This window comes from Vanessa cardui, chromosome 6 (genome assembly GCF_905220365.1).
Source record: "Vanessa cardui chromosome 6, ilVanCard2.1, whole genome shotgun sequence".
NCBI classification, from domain to species: domain Eukaryota; kingdom Metazoa; phylum Arthropoda; class Insecta; order Lepidoptera; family Nymphalidae; genus Vanessa; species Vanessa cardui.
In genome coordinates, this window is record NC_061128.1 from 5,289,001 (window position 1) to 5,312,405 (window position 23,405).

General features: G+C 32.8%; 3 protein-coding genes across 3 annotated transcripts; all 3 read left to right on the plus strand.

Moving 5' to 3' along the window:
* Positions 1-3,567: 3,567 nt before the first annotated feature.
* Positions 3,568-6,766, plus strand: LOC124530635 (cuticle protein 19-like). The gene is made up of 4 exons (XM_047104871.1): positions 3,568-3,685; positions 4,088-4,237; positions 5,911-6,077; positions 6,589-6,766. The coding sequence occupies exons 1-4, from the start codon at positions 3,674-3,676 to the stop codon at positions 6,638-6,640; spliced, it is 381 nt and encodes a 126-aa protein (XP_046960827.1). The 5' UTR covers positions 3,568-3,673; the 3' UTR covers positions 6,641-6,766.
* Positions 6,767-10,914: 4,148 nt separating this feature from the next.
* LOC124530450 lies at positions 10,915-21,877 on the plus strand. Its single transcript, XM_047104622.1, has 10 exons — positions 10,915-11,026; positions 11,096-11,428; positions 11,518-11,684; positions 12,116-12,533; positions 17,157-17,399; positions 17,478-17,644; positions 20,878-20,944; positions 21,057-21,299; positions 21,378-21,544; positions 21,790-21,877. The coding sequence occupies exons 1-10, from the start codon at positions 11,015-11,017 to the stop codon at positions 21,860-21,862; spliced, it is 1,890 nt and encodes a 629-aa protein (XP_046960578.1). The 5' UTR covers positions 10,915-11,014; the 3' UTR covers positions 21,863-21,877.
* LOC124530625 (cuticle protein 7-like) lies at positions 16,995-17,997 on the plus strand. Its single transcript, XM_047104861.1, has 4 exons — positions 16,995-17,043; positions 17,157-17,399; positions 17,478-17,644; positions 17,816-17,997. The coding sequence occupies exons 1-4, from the start codon at positions 16,999-17,001 to the stop codon at positions 17,886-17,888; spliced, it is 528 nt and encodes a 175-aa protein (XP_046960817.1). The 5' UTR covers positions 16,995-16,998; the 3' UTR covers positions 17,889-17,997.
* Positions 21,878-23,405: the final 1,528 nt, after the last annotated feature.

Below are 23,405 nucleotides of genomic sequence, written 5' to 3' on the forward strand. Positions count from 1 at the left end.
GCTTAGCGAACCGTGTTTTAATACAAGGAGCAAGACCTTTTCGTCTATTGCTTGAAAAACGAATTATTGACTTATATTACTCAAAGTATACATTAATCCCTTTATAAACAGGTTTATACTACTTAAAAAGACAAACGTAAAGTAATTCATATTAATTATACTATAGTAGTTGTCGCCCGCGGCTTTGCTTGCATTTTAGAGGGTTGATACATGTTAGGTAAAATAGTCTAATTCCTTCCTTGAAGTTCAAGTTTGTTTCTTAGAAAATTTCACCAAATTATGAAACATAGTTCACCCCCTAACATTATCTGATGAACAAACATAGTTCACCTCCTAATATTATCAGATGAACAAACCTAGTTCATCCCCTAACATTATCCGATGAACAAACATTGTTCACCCCCTAACATTATCAGATGAACAAACATAGTTCACCCCCTAACATTATCCGATGAACAAACATTGTTCACCCCCTAACATTATCAGATGAACAAACATAGTTCACCCCCTAACATTATCCAATGAACAAACATAGTTCACCTCCTAACATTATCAGATGAACAAACATAGTTCACCCCCTAACATTATCCAATGAACAAACATAGTTCACCTCCTAACATTATCAGATGAACAAACATAGTTCACCTCCTAACATTATCAGATGAACAAATATAGTTCACCCCCCAACATTATCAGATGAACAAACATAGTTCACCCCCTAACATTATCCAATGAACAAACATAGTTCACATCCTAACATTATCAGATGAACAAACATAGTTCACCCCCTAATATCCTGGCATTATGACAGACAAAGAAACTTTATATATCTAGAAGTATAGATTATTGCGAATTCGAATCAAATTTATGAAAAAAGTAAATTAATTTCTTGATATATAAATATAACATAATTTTAATAAGACATCGATATTTAAATCATTCTCATATTTAAGTTAGTCCTTGACAATTTTTTCTTACATTGAATGTCATATGTAATATAAAAGCAATAATTTTTACCTTTAATAACAAAACTAATAACATTACTGCGATCGGTACAACGAACCTTTACGAAAACAATTAATGAGCAATCACTTCACTAACCAGACCAAAACGCATTCACGAATATACATAATTGTCGCTTTTTTTATGTGAATAGCACGCATCTTGTCGAGAATTAGAGCGCTGTTTCGTAAGTAACCTAAAAGACAATATAATGACAGCGGCCTTGATTAACATGAGTGCAATTGTCCTAATACAAAGCCTAAGTACTAAGGTCAAACGCATGTATTTCTAGATCGTTTTTGTATGTGTTTTTGCACATTTGTTTAAGTATCTGAAACGAATGTACTATTTCAAGCAGAAATGTCAGTAATGTATTTGTCGAAGATAACATTCTAAGTAGATACTTAAATAACAACAACAACAGTCTATAAATTTCCCACTGCTGGGTTAAAGATTCCTCTTCCTTTAGGGAGAAGGTACGGAACATATTCCACCAGGCTGTTACAATGCGGCTTGGTAGAATACACATATGGCAGAATTTCTTTGAAATTAGACAAATGCAGGTTGCTCACGATGTCTTCCTTTACCATCGAGCAATGAAATGTGATGAGAACAATAAACACAAATTAAGCACAAGAATATTCAGTGGTACCTGCCTGGGAACCCACGATCATTGGTTAAGATGCACGCATTCTAACCACTGGCCCATCTCGGCTCTTTAAATGAAATTAAACATAATTTCGATATGAAACAGTAACTCATTACTGTTGAAATGAATAAGTATGTACAAACACACGGATTAATTACACGTGGCCTTAAGAGGAATTTCCTAATTACGTTTCGAGTGTCGAGATTGGATTTCGATGCAATACATATCAATATCGAATTGAAATATCCTTGTTTCTTTCAATAGACTAGTTTAAACTCAATATCGTATTTCCTAGTTCTAGATTCGTCTAACAATAATGACCGGGTCATTTATCGTACCCATGAACCAGTAGATACTGCGGATTATTTCGAAATTGTACCATCGACAAAACAAAACAAATCGTTACTTTGCATTTTATAGTTTCATCATTAGGTAGTCTTGGGCCGGTAAATGCTTGTATACCCATTATTCTTCCGTCAATAGTAAATCATTCGCAATAAAAACTTATTCATACCTATTGGTAGTATTAATTTTCTTATTATTAATTGTTTCATTATATTCTATGATGTCTTTATTTGTCAGAAAACTGTGATTGTTATAGAAACAAATCTGCCTTTTTTATCATTTTGTCTTGTTTTTTTTTGTATGTTCCTGAAAGTTATTGTTTTAGCAATATTGTTTATCGTTTATCTGTTTTTCTTTTTTTATATCCTAACTATGCACATCGATATAATTAAAATTCTCAAGACCTGATTGCTCACTAATTATGCCCCCAATTATTTTAGATATATAATCAATTTAAACTATCGGTATATTTCGTTATTTCAAATCATCGCATATTATGTTAGGGAAAACAATTTTTGTTTTATACATTTTTTCCTATTAGATAAATATATGAATGAATGTAAATGAAAGAATATATGTACCAGAAATACATATATTACACTGAGTGTAATGTGCCAGTAACTGAGACAAATAAACTTCATTTATTTCTAACCAAACAATAGTACGTTTATTATGATATATTTGTCAATACGCAAACGACAACTTAATTTAGCTTTTACTGTAAACGCAAAAATACTCAACTTTCACTCTAATTTTAATAAGTATGTGCTAGCTATTATAACAATTAATTTTATTTAAAGAATTCAGTCCAATTCCTAAGAAAACTCCGCCTTTCACGGTGACTCGTACATTTTTATACAAAATAATTAAAAAGGCGATATATTTTTGGAGAGTTTATACGTAATCTTATATTAGCTTGGTCGTATCTGTATGTTCGTATGATATCATATTTATCACCATTTAACGTCAATAAAAGTTTATTACTTGCAAGAATATATGCGCTTGTCCGACATGCATGCCGGAGAAAACAGCTTTGAAACGTGACGTAGATCATTTAAGATGTGCCTGTTTTAGATGCTTTAAATGTTCCATATTAGGTAATAATGAACAACAAAGATGTATATTGAAAACGTGCTCTGGCATCCAAGAAATTTAAAAGGAAAGCTTCGAAGTATGCATTGATTAACACAAGCGATATAAATTATTTTACAAATGAGAATTTAAACTAAAAATTTACTTTCTTGCTTCTTACATTTGCATCTAGTTATATAATTTAACAACGTTTACAAAAATCTAATTGCTTATATATATTAAAAGTTTAACATTAATAAACAAACTGATATAAAATATTAAAGTATGTTTACAATGATGAAAGAAACATTCATTCATAGAGCCGTAATTTTTTCACCCGAATGCAATCCTTCTTCATCGTAATCGGTACATTTTTCTAAGACCAATGATTGTCAAAAGATCGTCATGTTTTGTTTACCTTGAACTGCGAAATACAACATAATTTTACGTAATTGCTATATTATTATCAAACTACCGTATTCTTGCGTAGACGCTGCGAACTGCTTCGCATCTCACTGGTAAAACTAATATAAAAGTCGGTGGTTCCAGTGGTTTGTATCAGTCGTGTGTGGTTGGTGAGACGAAGCAAACCTCATTCAAAGCAAAATGATCGCTAAAGTAAGTGACCATGTTTTGTCCCGATATTTAGTGAAAGGATCTGACTTAACATCACCTAAATTACAAATATAGACTTTGAATTCGCCTAAAGCTTGTCGTTGAAATTGCTTAACAATATTTGCACCATATTCACTAAAAAGATACTTTTTAAATTATAATAAATGATTTAAAGCTTTTTTTTATATTTAATATTAAATTTAATTATGTTAAATTAGTTTTAAATATAATATTCTATAACTAAGCCCTTATGGAGTAAATTATTCGCTGTAAATACTCTCTATTGTACTATTTAATTTTTTACATTAATCTAGTATTCCATTTTCAAATTTTCTGAATTTGATTTTCGTAGGTACGCCAAAATATAGGTATGTAATTATTATAAAAATTGTAATTTTCTTTTAGGCCGCAGTCATCCTTTCCATCGTGGCGGTAGCAGCCGCTGGTGTGTTGCACGGTTACGGCGGTGAGAGCTATGGCCACGAAGCCGTTGCTTACGCTCCGGTTGCCCAGCTTTCCCACTACGAGGGCCATGATGAACATGTCGACTATCACGTAAGATTTAGTAGAATTCCCATTAATGAATATCCGAAGGCTTAAAAAACCTAAAACACTAAAGAAAAGATATAAATGTCAATTTTCTTTTTTTAGTTATAACAATACTTTATATTGAGTACATAGATTAACCAAAATTGGACTATTCGAATTTTAAAATGTATAAGCTTATGAACTTCGATGACAATTCCATCAATCATAAGTCGTCAAAACCCACTTACGTCTGAAAGCTCACGCCCAACAGATTTGTTTTCTTGCAAAATTACACCAACAATGTAATCTTCTTGTAATTTGTATATTATATTGCGACACAACAATCGCAAACAATGTTGCCGAGGACGCGATCATTAGATAACTAGACCACAGATTATTCTTCGTATACACTTGACAATGATCTGTGTGTATAAGAAAATATGTCATCACCAATCCATTATAAACTTGAAAGAAACATCTAGAACAATCTTAATTTCAGCTGGTCATATTTTAATTTGTATCGCAAACGTTAGTCATTTCGTAACATCTTACGAATGCTAGAATTACCTCGCAATTAAATAGTTATGCATAAACAAATAGTTCCTAATAAGTAAGTAGAGCACCCGTTAATCCCATAGGCTATGGCGTAATACAATAGTATCTTACTAATTGATATCTTGCATAATATGCAAGTGTTACCTGCAGCCTTTCCAATCGTTTCCGGGATACGGTATCAACGAACAATCCGATTACCATTATATTACATCATTACTATTCACGCTAAATAGGTCCCTAACGTATTAAAGTAACGTAATCACGCAAACTTGCTTCGAAAAATAATTAGAAGCGTGCTAAGTTTTTCTCCTAATAATAATATGTTACGGCACCTTAATATCCAGTCGATTCTTCGCTTCGCGTATCATGCATATCACTTCGTTCAATATTTCGCGGTTATTCGAGCGAATGAAAACCAGTTTTGATACATTTTTTCATAAATCTAAGTCGCTGTGTAAAAAACTTCAAAAACAGTAAAGCCGAAAATAATTGTCAAAATTGATCAATCGCAATAAAATGCCACTTAGTCGAATATTCTATCCAGTTGTTTCCAAGTAGGTCGTGGATAGAAAAGCATTAAAGTGATATCGCTGTATCGGATCTCACTAACATTGTCATAGAACGCCGTGGGTTATTACTCGCCAAAGTGCTGTTACATAACCGCATCCCAGTCGTGACTGAAGGGCCGATAAGCACATTTCCCAGGATGTTGTGAAACTCACCGTCTAGGGGACATAATGACTGTCATGATGCATGCTCGAAATAGCCCGCTGTTTGCATAAACTAACTCGTACTCTCACGCTTGACTTAATAGCAGATGTGGATTGTTACGACTGACCCAAATTCAATTGCGCAAACCGAGCTATAAATTGAAGTATTTTGATCACTGTTAATATGATCATTGGTTGATTAAAATCCAGTTGATTGATGTTAGCGCGGAAATGAATTCCGTTTATGATTTATGTGATTCTATTTTTGGAATTTTAATATTCGATCGATGATACATAGCATATACATTTGTACCATATCTCGTATTTTTGATGCAGGCATACAATTTACGAAGATAAGATGAAAGTTTATGGCTAATAATATCGCTATTATTAATAATTGTATCAGATAGTTATTAATAAAAACTGTTTTTTCAGGCTCACCCCAAATATGACTACTCCTACTCCGTGTCGGACCCCCACACCGGTGACCACAAGGAACAGCACGAAGTTCGTGATGGAGACATCGTAAAGGGCGAATACTCCCTTCTCCAACCTGACGGCTCTTTCCGTAAGGTCACCTACACCGCTGATGACCATAACGGGTAAAGATCAATATTTAATTCATAATTAATAAGAAAAACTTATTTATATTGCTGAACCTAAAGTAACCAGATTAATTATGAACAATTTTACTATTTTAGTTACCACTAAGATTGAATGTTAAACGAAATTCCATTTTAGATTTTATATTTAAGATTATAATTATGAAATAAAAATGAAATCATAATCATAACACATGATCTAACTAATATGGCACTTTCAAAATGACTAAGCGACGCGACGCAAGTTTGCCTGTTAGTGAAACGTATTGTATCGTTTATTGCTCTATGATGCGTCAAATATATTTCCAAGGATTAGGAATATTTTTTCCTAGTTGCAAATTTTTTTGGTAAAAAATGTAGCTGTCTGCTTTTCTAGATTTAAGTTCACGATAGTTCTTTTAATTTGCTATAATTATGCAATAAAGTTTACAACTTAATATTTTCTGTGATCTTACAAACTTATGATACTTAAAAGGTAAAGTGATATTTAATTATTTAATTTTGTCCTCAGTTTCAACGCAATCGTCCACAACACAGCGCCCGTCCACTCCGAGTACCACTAATTATAACTGGCTCAGTGCCCCCTTCATGTGATATTATGTGTACCTTTTATACTTATAGATAGTCTTTAGTCGACAACGAATGTTTTAAATAAGACTGCGGCGAAAATAAAACTTTTCGAAAAATTATTTACTCTTTTATTTTAATAACACAAATCATATATTTTTGCCCCTAGATATAAAGCAGATGCTCTCATCTGTAAAATTACGAACTAGTATCCTCTAATTTGATTGATTTTTTTCTTAATAAAAAATATTGATATATTTCCAATTACAGATCCACGACAATTAGGTACATATGTATATAATGGCAAGAAAATATTTATTAAAACTTCGACTATAAAATCAAAAAATTGAAATATTTTTTAGTTTTAAATTATCATTTTATCATTGAATTGAATGTAAAGCTACCAACCGGCTAGAAACTCAGTAGTTACTCTCTCATTTAAAGGAAATTGCAAAATAATCTACGAAGTATCGAATAAATTAAATGTACTTACATTCAAAAACAAAATCTAAATTTATAAAATGACATTCATAATATAAAGCACATTTTTATGACTAAATCTTAATAAGTAAAGAGCGAAGCGATACTGTCTTTATTACTTTTAATATATAACTTATCCCTATTTATAGAACATAAAATAAAAAGTTAATTAAGACAAGCTGTCGAAGATATACTATGTCTTGTGAAAATTTGAGGTATAATATACGTGTTTCCTTCGACTTTGCCGGCCTTAAAGCGAGAAGTCTTGTAATTTTTTGTAATTCTGAAAAAAAATATGCAAAATTGTATGATGATGATAATAAATTATGAACATAACGTGGAAAGTGGGGACAGAATCTGATTCCTTTTTCACAGCGCAACGTTGCATCCAAACCTTTGACCACAAAGTTAAGCGCTGTTAAGATAAAAAATGCTAAAAGGAAATGATTTTACCGCTTCTGTCGTCTTGGTCTGGTATATTGGAAATACTATTTATTTTTAAAAAATATTTTAAATACTGAATCCGGCAGCCACTTAATCTTGTCTAAAATCTTATTATCTTAAATGGTTTATCTAAATTGGTTAATGTTGGATCGATACTATGACTTTTGAAACTTACGGACTGTAAACCATTGCATTATTGGCACTTCAACATTTAAAATTTGTATATTATTTTCAATTATCCTTTTATTAATTGAAATTTGATATAAAAAATAAATATTATATATCTTTATTCTTTAACGTTACTGAAGGAACAAAATAAAAAAAAATGTATGAATATATTGCGAGATACCCGTAGTTTAAATTTCAACCAATACGACACGATTACAAATAGACTAATTTGGAAATGAAATTAATTAAATATAAATTGACTAATAGTTATATAGTAACAGATCAATCAAGAGATAAATAAAGGCGACACTATTTACAATCCTCTATAATATATGTACTACATTTTTCTCGTTAGAATGCACAATCTGGTTCAAAAGTGTTTTCGAAAGAAAAGTTTCTTGTCAAATATAACGTTACTTAAAAATATGTATTTGTCTACTTATATCAGAATCTAAATCAGTATCTTAATAAAAACACAATATTTGCTGTAATTTTGTGTTTGAGTATATGAAACATACTGCAGGCGCTTTTCATTATATGTAAGCTTTTACACATCATTATATATTTAAGAACATTTGGATCGTCATTTTCCAATGCTATATTGAATGAAGTTGAAATGTAGATTTTACGAGTAGAACCGACAAGAAACTCAGTAGTTTCTCTTTTCGAACAAATAAAATACAAAGTTATGTTAGTTTAGTACAATTATACACATATATAATATTGGATACGTCATATACAAGCCTTGATTAGCGCCACGATTTAATATCATCTATAACATCTTGAATCGAATAATATGCTTTCTTTAAATGTATTTTTTACAAAAGGTTTGAATTTGCGAATCGGCAACCTTGCTTAAGAAATCCCACAACGGTACTGATTGTTGGTACTCTCGGATATCTATAAATAGCCGCTGCTAAAACCTATTAGATAAGCAAAAATCTTGTTTATATTATGTGATATTGTTCTTAAAATAATTTAGCTTTTCTCCCATGTGAGTGGCATAGTGTGACTAGGATACATCCAACATAAAACCGCAAACAATTAAAAGACGCTCATGACACTAATAATTTAATTAAGAATGATTAAATATAATAAAGCGCCTACTCATTTTTTATAATAATTTTACATGCAAACATTATTGCTCATTGAAATATTGTTAAAAAATAGGATAATACAGGTACTCATTTCATCCTCATCATCAGCAGCAGCCCATATGTGTCCACTGCCAGTAGTAGACAAATATGGGCGTGGCCACTGTGATCTTTCTTCGGCCATTCGCACCCAGCTCAAATAGTCACGTTAAGCACCGTACCTGAGGTCGTCCTAGGTTACGTAGTGTAGTACTCAATTGTTTTACTTTAATAAAACATTACAATATTGTATTGAATATACATAATTTTGCAAGCAAAAAATTAAAAACACGGAAACTAAACATTATTTAATTGAATGCTCGTTTAGCATACTACCACAATGATTGTAAATATCAACAGAATCAAGCAAACTAACAAACCACAACACAATCGTAAAATCACAAAACGTTCTATTTTAACGCCATTACGGAAACGTCGTCTAGGCTTTACCTTCGATCTTTTCTTACTGACCCAAATATTTTTAAATCTATGATTATAAACTGTAGCGGTAGTTAGGCGACTACTATATTATTAATTAATTGTACTATTTAATTAATAATCTACTATTTTATTAATTACATTTCTTGAATCTTATTTATCAATAAATAAATGAAATAGGGTTCCCTTTGTTGTCAATCATATTAATCTTTACTACATTTATTCGTAGTTGTCAGTATGAAAGATTAAAAAACCTAAGGTAGATTTGCTCTGACCAAAGAACGATACATAAAAAATAACGAATTATAAAAAATAAGCAGTTAAAAGACGCTCTGCATCACTTGTTACCATAGGAACGATAAAATATTTCAGGAGTTTTCCTTCCACTGTCTGCATGAGTATAAATAAATAGTGATTCGTATAAATAAGTAGAGTAAAATTTATAATAAAACTCTTGTTAAAAGAAAAAAGTCTTAAGTATCATCCCGTCAGCATAAGGTTTTATGGTTTATATTTATAGTTCTGACTTAACTACTTACGTATTAGGCAATCCTTCTCCATTTTCGTACCTACGTCTTTAAAACTTGACGTAAATAAATATTTAAAAACAGCATAAACAAAGTACAAAGTAGTGATTACGAAAATTCTTAAGGGAACATGGTTTAAAAATACAACACGGATTTAATGATGATTATATGTATGCATGTCAGGATTATTATATTTGTCCCAAATCTACTTACCGATGAGCACCTAACGTGCTGACAATGAGACATTTAACGGTAAAATGAAATACTGTAAAATACGTTTACAAATTAAATGTATATTAAAAATGGTACTTTGATTACAATGTATGATTTTTCGTAATTAAAAAATATGTCATTACTTATCATAATAACACCGTGACACTACCGCCATATACCCTAGAAAAAGAAAAAGGAAGAAAGGTAAACCGAAATAAAGTAGGGATGACAACATCAGACATGTGTCAGAAGTAAGGAACATAATGGCTCAAGAAAGGAATTAATGAAAAAGGTTGGAGGAGGTGTTTTCCACTGGCAAATAGGTCTAGAGATGATAACCAAGAACAGATATTAGTTTGTTTAGTTTAGGAGTCCACCATTCGTTTTAACTTTATATTTATTAAAATCTTTTGAGATATGTGAATAAAAAGCTATTATTATTATTATATCACAATAACAACAAACACAGCTAAAACCAAATTGAGAAATATGATATAATACTAGGTTTATTATTCGTTCTTAGATTCTGCACACCAAGTAGTAACTCCGAATAGTTAAGGATTCCCATTTTTTTCTTTTTTAATTTGTAATATCGAAACCTGTTTGAATTTGATTAAGTTTTATTTTGATTAATATTTACCCTTCATATTATCAAATAATAAACATACAACATCTCAAGAAACATTTTCATATGTGATGAACCGGTCGAAGAATAAAACAAAGCCGATTTTTACGCTTGATTTCTTGCTTTTTGTTTGCATCATGGTCTGAATACAGAATGAGAAAATATAATTAGTGATAAATCTCTATTAGCATATTAATTGTTAACCGCTATTCATTTATTCTGCGACATTGGTGGTTTGTTTCGGTGTTACCGAATGGCATATTTTCGAATAAACAAAGCTTCTTTATAAGGCGGACTAACTCCTGAAAAATATCAGTTGTCTTCCGTGAATCTACTAGAAAGATGACTCCTAATGTAAGTGCTTTGCTTGTGAAATAAAATTATTTTATGCATATTTTTTTCAAATTAAACCGTTTCTTTTAGTGCAAATTGGTGGTGCTCATCCTATCCTTCAGCTGGATTGAAGGCATATATGGGGCTGCCTTTTCTAACGTGGTAGTTCAAAGAGGTCCTGTGGAATATATAAATTACGACCCATCTGCACTTTCATTCACTAAGTCTCAATTAGCCCAATTATCTTCACCTCCGTTGGAGCAAGTTGTATCCATACCTGCAGTTTCTCCATGCGTCGCACCATGTGTAATTCCAAACCGACCCATAACTGCTCTGTCATCTTTACCGGCCGCAGCTAATGCAAAAATTGTTGGCTACAGATCAATGTTACCAAATGTACCTATATTATTGGCAAACAAAGATGTAAGTATTTTATTAATTATTGAATATCTCTTTACAAAACCAACATAGCAAAGATACATTTCAATTATATTACGATTTTTTTTATATAGGAGGCAACAGGCTACCAATACGCATATGCTGTTTTTGACGAACAGACTGGGGACAAGAAGACTCAAAGTGAACAAAGTGATGGGTCAGTAGTGCAAGGCCAATATTCGTTCGTTCAGCCAGATGGATTCCGTCGAGTTGTCGTTTACACCGCAGATGACACGAAAGGGTACCGCGATATTAGGAATAATTACCAAAATACCGTTTTTTGTTATTTTATTTTTTCATATTATGAGAATATACTAGGGTTGAACTAAGTTATTATAAATTGTCCATTAGTTGTCGTATAAGATAATCCTGGTTTCCAGTACTATATTGGCCCGGGTCGAAAAATATAACAGTTGGCGAGTTTGCCTTACAAGGAATTATCAATCGTAAATCCAAGTTAGCAATGCTAACACTTCTGATCTTTCTTCGGTAGCTTGAAATTACTATCACATCAAATTATTAAAGCAAGAGAACATAGTTCCTGTTTGCACGTAAATGAACTCGTATGATTTTTCCTTTAATTTTATGTTATTAAAAGTGCATAAGGTATGAAAAATGACAGTTACAAAATAAATAATAGCTCTAAAAGGTGTATACGTCATTATTTTACAGATTCAATGCCGTTGTAAGAAATATTTCGCCAGAACAAGAACATCCTGTTGAAGAATCACCTGAAGTCATTAAGGAAAGTAAACCAGTAGTGCTTCCGTGCACTGAGACTAAAAATGAACATCTGACCAATGACCAAGCTAATGAAGAGGTTTCTGTAGAAGCTACTAAAGGAATTGAACAAATGGACGATAAGAAGAGTGAAGAACCAAGTGCTGAAAAAAGTACCGAGAAGGTAGAAGAACGTGCTCAAGAAGAGCCTCAAGCTCAGTCTGAGCCAACAGGATCTAACACTAACATACCAAACTCTATTATTTCTTATAATGATATAATCAACTGCCTTCAAAGTAAACTTCAAGGTGCGAAAAATGTAGTGTCTCCCTTAACTTATGTTCTTATTCCATCTTCAAGGAGTCCATGTTAATTAATACCGTGAGATGACATATAATTCTAATTCTCAATGAAATATTGTCTAAAGTTAAACCAAAATAACCATGAAATTTAATCCGAATTGTAATACAATTGAACCACGAAATGGATCTACGAATAACCTACTTACGCAAATGTTTACAAGTATTGTTTCAATTATTGAAATAAAATAATCAGTGATTGAAATTATATGTTATGTTCTTTAAATAAATATTCAATGATTTATTAATATTATTTTACTTTATTTGTAAGCTTTGTATTATACCTGACAACTTTTTTTACAAAATATGATGCTTTTCTTATTCATCAGTACAAATTTTGACAAATTTGCTAAAATTTTTTTCTTTCATTTATTTTGTGTGAAAATTATATTCCATTTTATGTTTAAAAAAATAATTTAATTTATGTTTCCATCGTGTATTTTAATAATTCATTTAAATATTATAGTTACTAGTTTATACTAGTTTATGCGGTTAAACATTTATTTGCCATTTTCTCAGTATGACAGTTCACTTTCACATAACGCTTTTGAGAGTTACAAAACTTGAATTTACATTTATAAAACAAGGTAAACGGAATGCTCTAATATTACACCATCTACGTAATAAATCTCAAGGCGTGAAATATAAACATCGTTTGTAAAAAAAAAATGTGAAAATTGGGTCTTGTTATATTTTCTCACGAGATCCTCGAGTTTTCCGGTCAATTAATTTAACTAATTTATGATTTCAACAACAACAACAGCTTGTAAATTTTTCACTTCTGACATACAGGCTTTGAGAAGAAGGCTTGGAACATATTTCACTACGCTGTTCCAATGCGGTTTGGTGGTGCCAGAATTTCTATAAAATTAGACACATCCAGATTCCCTCGCGATATTTTCCTTCACCTCCGAGCTCGAGATGAATTACAAACACAAATTAAGCACATTAATATTCAGTGGTGCCTGACTGGGTTTGAACCCGCAATCATCGGTTAAGATGCACGTGTTCTGACCACTGGGCCATCTCAGTTCAACTTATGATTTGTAGTTCAACAACTACCGCGGTGACCGAAATACGGCCTCTTTGGTGAATCTACTTGACTGTAAATCCAACTAAAAAATTAGCAAACAAATAGTTAAACAATTTAGTTTGTACTGTTGATGAGTTGAGAATGAGTTATTATTAATTTGTAAGTGCTCTATCATATTCGATGTTACCATATTATTATTTTACGATTTACACACTGAACCCTTTTAAAGGCTGCTCTAAATAAGTTAAAATTTGAAATATATGTAATTACTTATTGAAACCGAGGCTCCGCGTTAAGAAACATGATATGCAATTTGATCGCAAATTTACAATTCTGTCATAATAGTAAACAGGAATTCTGCAAGTCAACAAATTTATAGCACCTATTTAATAATTAGATAACCATTTAGTTATCTCAACTTAATAAGAAGTTAGAATAATAATGTTGAGTTTAAAATGAATTTTTTATTAATATTTTGCTTTTCCAATTAATTTATACAACAATAAAAACGATCGACCTTCTAGTGATAAAATCAAAAATATATTGTAGCCATTACTTATCTCGTAAGTAAAGAATTTCATACCTCGGGGCCTTTCTATTAAACCTGACCTACATAGCCAAAATATGCGACGTTAATGAACAATTCAAATGTATCTATATTACAAAGAAATACCCGTAAATGCAAAATTATAATTAAAGTTATAAAATACATATCTATAAATTGTCACTTTTTAATTTATATCATGTCAAAATTTAAAGAATCTATACATGTAATAAAATTGGAGTGTGTTTGTAATATTAAAATAGCCCTTTTTTACTCAATGCATACGTATGTTTCCACGGTACATATACCAAAATAACATTTTTTACAATTTTTGTCTGTCTGTCTGTTTGTTCCGGCTAATCTCTGTAACGGCTGGATCGATTTTGACGGGACTTTCGCTGGCAGATAACTGATATAATAAGGAGTAACTTAGGCTACAATATTATATACTTTTGTTAAATTCAAACGCGTACAAGGTCACGGGCACAACTAGTAAATGATAAGGTATGTGTTACTACACAATACATTAAAAAATACCGACCAGATTGTTTGAGTTTGAGATCAATTACTTTTAATTAAATTCTTATATTTAAATTGATATACAATATATTAATATATGAGTGTGTCTACTCGTATATTTTATGTTATATAGAAAAAATTTCACGGTATAAATTTTGGGTATTCGGTCTGATTTTTGACGCACATTATTACATACAAAAGCTGTTAAGAATTTTAGTCAAGAAAAGTAAGTAAATAGTTCCTCCATATGTTACACAATTAAGTACTCATTTCAATATAAAATTATGAGAAAGGGTCACTATAGCCCGATTTTTTATTAAAACATAAATAATGTTATTTAAGTAAACAAATTAAACTTGAACATTTTCGTAAATACAAATTGCTGTTTTAATTTTGAAATCGGTACTTTCAAATATTAAGAAATTGAGTGGCTAGTATTAATATTAAATATTCATACAATGAAATATACTATGAGGTAAATTAACACTAATTAGAATGAATAATTGCACAGGATTATTGCTTTGCAAAATTGTTTTATAATTTTATCACTTTTATTCTATAAATTTATAACAGAGCGAAAACTTCGCATGAAAACATGAATAGGCTTTACTGAGCTTTTTTTCTTACTGTTTTTTTTTTTTAAATGAGTGATGAATGAATCGTAGTGTGGGTCTATATTAATAATTTCATGTAGGTGATAGGATCGACCCGATCAAAACCTATCTACAACTATACATCATAAAAAAATGTTTTTTTTGTCGATTAGTCGATAACATACAACCACATCAAATCATCGACATTTAGTTCAGGAGACCATGTTAGACATTTCCGGGATGCGTTCAGAAAGTTTGCTCCAAACAATAATTTCGTGTAGGTATTACCTACTTAGCTACAATCAATTTTAGATCAATGATTAAGAAAATGTTAAATGTTATATGTAAAGTAAACCCGAGCCATTTACATTCATCTTACTACTATTATAAAGGCGAAAGTTTGTATGTATGGATGTATGGATGTTTGTTACTCTTTCACGTAAAAACTACTGAATGGATTTGAATGAAACTTTACCACAATATAGCTTATACATCAGAATAACACATAGGCTACAATTTTTGAGGTTTCTAATGTGAGGTCGTAAAAAAACACATTTTTTGCGCTTACATTGCAAACGCTGACTGAATCCTACAAGATAGATCAAAACAATGTACTACAGTATTGTACAACTTAAAAAGGTCTACAAAAAAGTCCGTGATGGTATATGTTTATCTCTTAGGAATAACCCACAATAATTAAACCCATTTTTTATCCTTTACTTTGTACGACAAATAATGACTTATTTACGAAGCGATTTTAAGCGATTACTAGACTAGACGGGACGAACCTGAAGTCCACGCGAACGAAGTCGCGGGCAAAAGCTAGTCAAGAATATAATACGGCAAACATACTACCAACTAATAGCCCGCACAGCTCTCTCTGAGTATAATTTCCTTCTCATGTGCTACCCCAAATAAATATACCATGAGACATGATACTATGAAAATATGTATGTATTTAATGTCAATTATTTATATAACTTGCTATAATTTTTTTTTAAAACGAAAATCAGCCATTTTTCTTATCTGATGTTAAATAGATATTTGCATTGGAAAAAATATATTCTGCAAGCCTATTTACGTCCTATACACCCTCTCGGATCATGTATTCAACCACCAATAATACTTAATATAATTATGTTCCGGATGGACGGGTCAATAAACCAATGTAACAGGCACAAGAGACATAACATCTAATTCCAAATTTCTTGGCGTATTGGATATGTAAGAATTGGTAAAAAATTCATACGGTGCCAAGGTTTATGGGGCAGTAGTGACAATTATAATAATTTGACTCGTATATTTTGTATATATATATATAAATTTTTAATCCAGGTGTGAGATATTTAATAGGATTATTATTCAATCAAAATGTGAATATACATATATATGTGAATATGAATATACATACTAGACAATGTGAATACATTTATCTGAAAAAAGCCGAATCAGAAGATATTATTTATATAAACTTAAATTAATATATGTACAAAATTACTACTTCTAATAAATGCAATGTCTCACATATCTGTATAGTTTTCATTCGAATAATTCTAAGAATACAATAAAATTTCAAGTTATCTATTTTAAATACGGAAATACAAAAAATAGATAAAAGACGTTATTGGTGCAGACATTATGATCAATGATTCAATATATCAACAGTGTCGGATTGACCTTGGGGTTCATGTCAGAGTTACAGTCAAGGCGCTTGTGCATTTCTCTGCCCCACCGCCCGACACTCCGGCCGCGTTCTATAAAACCATTGCGCCGGACCGTTGACACCAATGAATAGCCAATTGTTCAGCCAAACACACAAAATGTTCAGCAAAGTAAGTAGCGGAACCGAAAAGCACATACGGTTATGTTTTATAAAATAACTTTCGAAAGACATTTTATTAAATCACGTGTAAAATGGAACTTACTTAAATATAAACTTTTTCAGATCTTAGCTTTCGGTGCCATGCTGGCTGCAGCCCAAGCTGGTCTTCTGCACGGACACGCTCCCGCCATCTCCTCTCAGAGCATCATTCGCCACGACGAGGGTCACTACTCCGCCCCTATCGCCTACGCCGCCCACCTGGGTCACGGCGCCCCTCTGGCTCACGCCGCTCCCCTGGCTCACGCCGCTCCCATCGCGTACGCCGCATACGCTCCTGCCGCCCATTACGATGGACACGATGAATACGTATGTCAACAGCATTAACCATATTTTGATTATATTTATGAAGAACATTAGAGACTAATTTCTTATCTCGTTTTCCAGGCTCACCCCAAATACGACTTCGCGTACTCAGTAGCCGACCCCCACACCGGCGACCACAAGTCCCAGCACGAGAGCCGCGACGGCGACGCCGTGCACGGATACTACTCGCTGGTGCAGCCCGACGGCTCCGTCCGCAAGGTCGAATACACCGCTGACGCTCACAATGGGTATGTACAATAATTTGCGCCATACGATATATCTATAGTAAAGTTACAACTTGTAAATGTCCCGTTGCTGGGATAAGGTCGACGTTGGTGGATACATATATGGCAAAATTTTCTAACTCAGCTCACACAAATATTAATAGCATGCTAACTTCTATTGTATTTTACTTTCAGTTTCAACGCCGTGGTGCACAACTCTGCTCCCTCCGTACATGCCGCTCCCGCCCACGACTACCATCATTACTAACTTTTTTAATATTAAATATAAATTATAGTCAACGTGTCTGAAAAAAAAACGAATAGTGACATTTCTATAATAATTTATATTTTTGTAAATATGAATGCGTGTAAATAAAGTGTGAATGATAAATTATTTACTGACTTAAATTTTTTAACCCCTTCAATACAATATATATTTTTAAAAGACAATTTTATACATATATAAATTTGACCTTAAGAATTAAAATAAAGAAACTAAATATTTATCTAAACAAATATACCTATTAGATTTAAATTAAAATTGAAGCGTTTATTTGTAATATCTAAATAATATAAAAATAATAAATGCATATGAATGTTTACATCGAGTACTTAATCACAAAATACTGTCTGTCTGTTGAACTGATTTCGACGTGACATTCACTACGAGATACCTAATATTTTAACGGCTAACTAAGAAATAAAATAAAAATTAGGGTTCCATATAAAAAATAAAATGTTGTTCGGGTAAGACAAAGTCTGCGAACGAAGATCGCGGACTCGGGGTGAATCAAAGCCTGATTGGCACCTACTTGCGGCACACTCGCACATAGGTCGACGCAGGTGCTTACCGGACATGGTTGCTTGTGGTACGTGGCAGGTGCACGTATAGAGTGATGCGAAAGATGATACTTTGCTGTCACGAATGTGGCGCGTCATCAGACACTGCGCATCACACCCTAATGGAGTAGACCGCAACGAATTTAAAGGCATTCCTTAGTGAAGATGTCGGTGGATACCTCTCGCTGCCTAACGTGATTAGCGCCAAGCTGGCCACAAAAGTGAGCCAACTGTCGGAGTGTCACAGTAGAAAGCATAATCAAACCCGTGACGAACTGAGTATTGCTGATTTTTAGCGAATATTCAGATGTGCTTGATAGTGCACCAGGTGGTTATAAGCACCACTGAGTCCCACAAAAACCCCACATCATGTGAGGAAAAAGCGTAAAAACTTCTTTCCAGAGAGAAAATAAAGTTAAAATTTGCGGTGTACGGCTAATAATAGATAAACATAAATATGAAAAAAAAAAGAATTATCGTGAATAAATATTTACAATATAGTTTTAAAATTGGACCAGTACTTTCAGTTATTATGAAATTGAGTATTGTATTATTTATTAAGCATACAATAAATGTGTGTACGAAATATTAGCACTAATTACATTGATTAATTACGCAGGGATATCGCTTTGTATAATTATGTTATAACTAGCAGTCGCCCGCGGCTTCGCTAGCGTTTTAGGGTGTTGGTTGTCATGTGTGAGGGAAACAAAGTAGCCCATGTCTTTTTTTGGATTTCATGTTTGCTTCGTACCAAATTTCATGAAATTCGGTTCAGCGTTTTAGTCGTGAAAGACCGACAAACAGACAGACCTACTTTTACATTTATAATATTAATAATAAAATAGATATGATCACGGCAAGTAATTTTATAAATTTTTAAAGAATTTAAATTCTAAGTTACACTGGTGCAGATTGTTCTTTCCGGCAAGGAGGCAGGTAGAACCACATTTTAAATTAGGTAATTAAATGCAATTGAGTTAATATTCAAACTACATTGAATTTGTACATTTTACGATCAATTTGTACAAATTATAATTTTATTCTTATATAAAATGATACGCATTATTAATCAACGTATGTTTCACATGAAAAGAAATATGATGAATTGGCAAAACTAAAATGTATGTGAGGATTATTACGATATAGTTCTATATTAAATTAGTAGTAGGCCGTTGTGCGCGGCCGTCTTGGTAAGTACCATCCAATCTTCAGATATTCTACAGCCAAAAAGCAGTACCCAGTATTGTAAAAAGTGTAACTACACAAGAGGCATATGTAGCGTCATAGTTCCAAAGTTGGTGCCACATTGGCGATATAATGAATGGTCAATATTTTTACAGCAGCACTTCTATAGGCGTTAGTAACCATTTACCATCATCATAAACGATATACAAAAATTGATGCGAAGTAAAGCTTGACAATTAAAACAATAACTTGTTACGTCAGCACTCTAAAGTATAAGTGGAGCTAATTATTTTTGAATATTATACATTAAAACCTTCTTAGAAACTCGGTTACAGTAGTTTCTTTCAGCTAAACATTATAAAAAAATCTCTTTTATTTATGTTTGTATATTGTAACGGATGTACATAGTAATTTTGTAAAAATAATACGGCATCACCATTAGTAACGTTGTTAAAAATATCCCCAAGGGGTTATCGACATACAACATGGTAAATACCCTAATGAGCTGTTCCGATGAACGAATATTGTTTCCGTACTTGCAGCATTACCTCCAAAGTAATAAATCATAAGACACACTAACCGAGCAATGTAAATTAACTTTCCAATATGCCTATTGCCTATTTTTAAGATTGGAAATCAGATAAATTGTAAACTAATATTAAATGATCATGAGGTGTCAATATCAATGATCTAGGATTTGTTAATCCTTATGATCCAGTAGTATACGAGCTTAACTTTCAAATGCAGAAATAATATTGATTCTACCTTTACTTGACTCCCCAAACCCAGACACAAAACATTTTCCAAATTCTACTACCACCTCTGTCGGTAAAACTGGTCGATAACCATATCTATTAAAATTAAAAAACAAAACGATAAAAATCTATTACTAATTTATTTTATAAAAAAATGTAATTCATATTGTAACTACTTTAAATTTAATTAACAAGTACATTGTACATGTCCTTGTCTTTCAAAATACGAACTAAATAGTTTCAATAAAAAATTTCGAAGAACAAAAGAAAATTAAAAGTGATCAATTTGAAACACGGCAAAACAATAAAAATAGCTACACATAGTTAAAAAAGTTTTGTTGGTGTAAACGTTATGAGTAATGAGTCATTATCAGCGTCGGATTGACCTTGGGGTTCATGTCAGAGTTACAGTCAAGGCGCTTGTGCATTTCTCTGCCCCACCGCCCGACACTCCGGCCGCGTTCTATAAAACCATTGCGCCGGACCGTTGACACCAATGAATAGCCAATTGTTCAACCAAACACACAAAATGTTCAGCAAAGTAAGTAACGGAACCGAAACGTACATACGGTTATGTTTTGTAAAATAACTTTCGAAAGACATTTTATTAAATCACGTGTAAAATGGAACTAACTTAAATATTAACTTTTTAGATCTTAGCTTTCGGCGCCATGCTGGCTGCAGCCCAAGCTGGTCTTCTGCACGGACACGCTCCCGCCATCTCCTCTCAGAGCATCATTCGCCACGACGAGGGTCACTACTCCGCCCCTATCGCCTACGCCGCCCACCTGGGTCACGGCGCCCCTCTGGCTCACGCCGCTCCCCTGGCTCACGCCGCTCCCATCGCGTACGCCGCATACGCTCCTGCCGCCCATTACGATGGACACGACGAATACGTATGTCAACAGCGTTAACCATATTTTGATTATATTTACGAAGAATATTAGAGACTAATTTGTTTTCTCGTTTTCCAGGCTCACCCCAAATACGACTTCGCGTACTCAGTAGCCGACCCCCACACCGGCGACCACAAGTCCCAGCACGAGAGCCGCGACGGCGACGCCGTGCACGGATACTACTCCCTGGTGCAGCCCGACGGCTCCGTCCGTAAGGTCGAATACACCGCTGATGCTCACAATGGGTATGTACATCGCTGTGCAAAGGCACATTATCCTCTTGAGGAGAAGGTGCCTATAATTGATACACATTTGGCTACAACTACACTTGCCAAATTTGGAAACTTATGTTAACCGCGCTCTTCGGTTAAGTTACTCTCATTCTAGCCTGTAAACTCGGCTCACCTTATTTTAGGTACTTTGAAAGGTTTACTGTTCTATTTAATACATTTGGATAGTATTCTAATTACAACTGTTATTTTATTTTCAGTTTCAACGCCGTGGTGCACAACTCTGCTCCCTCCGTACATGTCGAGCCCGCTCATTCCTACCATCATTACTAACTTCTCTAAGTTTAGTAATATATATTACAGTCGACATACCTTAAGAGGACAAATAGAATTTTTTATAATAATTTATATTTTTGTAAATATGAATGCGTGTAAATAAAGTGTGGATGATTAAAATATTGATTTCAATTTTTGAACCCCATTAATGAAATAATAAAAAGGTAAAATATTTTTTTTATTGATTTTAATTTTATCAAACAACTAGAGATGCAATGCTGATACTAAATATACTACAGAATGTTTTACAATATTCATAGTTTTTCAGTTGTTAGATAGTACAAACCGAACTGTCCGTGCGTTTTAAATCCATATGTCTTTCAAAGTATTTAATTTACATAATGTAAAGGACCATATTGATCTATGTTGAATGCACAATGTGTTTTAAGTAGATACTTAACTGGATAAGGATTAATGCTGTATTGCTTAAAATCGCTTCAAAATGAATCATTAAAAATGATTGAAAAAAAGCACATTAAGATCCATTGTATCATTTTAAAGATCTAAGCATACACATGACAGGCAGCGGTAAGCAACCGTTTTATACTATGTAAAGATATTCTATCATATTGTCTTATCTTTTTTCTGTTTGAAATATCATAATACAATCAGACGTGACACAAAACAAATATTTTAAAAAAAATCTCAGTCTCGATCTATTTGTCTTTTCGTAATGAGTATTTGCAACACTCAAAATATGAAGGAGTAACTGAGTTTACTTTCATTTCCAAAGAAAGAATTAGGATTAGAAAATAGTCCGGCTAAAGTCTATCGGTCTTGGAATGAATTAGAGCTATAGTCCAATGAGCTCTCATTCGTATATTCTGCGGTCCCCATTAGCATGTCTGGACAACGCAGGCGATCCTCCCCCACTTAAATCACTGGCAGGAATGAAGTCTCGCGTTTACATTTTGTTTTAGAGAGCCTCGGAGGCCGTAGGGGCATTCCCTGGTGATCATAGACATCGAAAACTTCTAGCTGCCAAGCGTGATTAACGCGAGTTGCTGGTTAGAGATGGTCTATTTCTGGGAAATTTTCAGGTCACAAAAACAAATTATGAAGTGCAAGATGAGTACCTCCGTTGTTCTACTTCACCAAAAAGACCCGAGTAAGGTGTCGGCGCTCTGCGTCTTTCCACCTTCGACTGTAAGCGTAGCCAACCTTAGGGTTACCCGGAAATAATGTAAGCTTGGGAGTTTTCAAAGTTGTGCAAACTGTCAGGGTATGTATTATACGCAAGCGAACCCATGTTGCTTATTAAGAAACTGAGTGTAGATAGCTACGAGTTCCACAAATAAAAATGTACAACAATTTCTGCTAATACTTTATTTTTGAATTGGAGGATTTCTTAGCAGATTATTTTGTATAGCAGAAATTTTAGCGGTTCGAAATGTACCTACTGAATTAAAAAGCCCTTAAAAGCATATAACCCATAAAAAAATAAAAGAAACTTTTAATACATAATTAATGAATTGTCATAACATAATATCTACCAAAGAAAAAACATAATCAAATTGAGTAATTTTGTCAAAAAATATTG

Coding starts and splice junctions, on each gene's coding strand:
- LOC124530625 (XM_047104861.1), top strand. CDS start 16,999: ATGAATAGCCAATTGTTCAGCCAAACACACAAAATGTTCAGCAAA. Junction 17,044..17,156: donor CACACAAAATGTTCAGCAAA/GTAAGTAGCGGA, acceptor AAACTTTTTCAG/ATCTTAGCTTTCGGTGCCAT. Junction 17,645..17,815: donor ACCGCTGACGCTCACAATGG/GTATGTACAATA, acceptor TTTTACTTTCAG/TTTCAACGCCGTGGTGCACA.
- LOC124530635 (XM_047104871.1), top strand. Junction 4,238..5,910: donor ATGAACATGTCGACTATCAC/GTAAGATTTAGT, acceptor CTGTTTTTTCAG/GCTCACCCCAAATATGACTA. Junction 6,078..6,588: donor ACCGCTGATGACCATAACGG/GTAAAGATCAAT, acceptor TTTTGTCCTCAG/TTTCAACGCAATCGTCCACA.
- LOC124530450 (XM_047104622.1), top strand. Junction 11,685..12,115: donor ACCGCAGATGACACGAAAGG/GTACCGCGATAT, acceptor ATTATTTTACAG/ATTCAATGCCGTTGTAAGAA. Junction 17,645..20,877: donor ACCGCTGACGCTCACAATGG/GTATGTACAATA, acceptor TCTATAAAACCA/TTGCGCCGGACCGTTGACAC.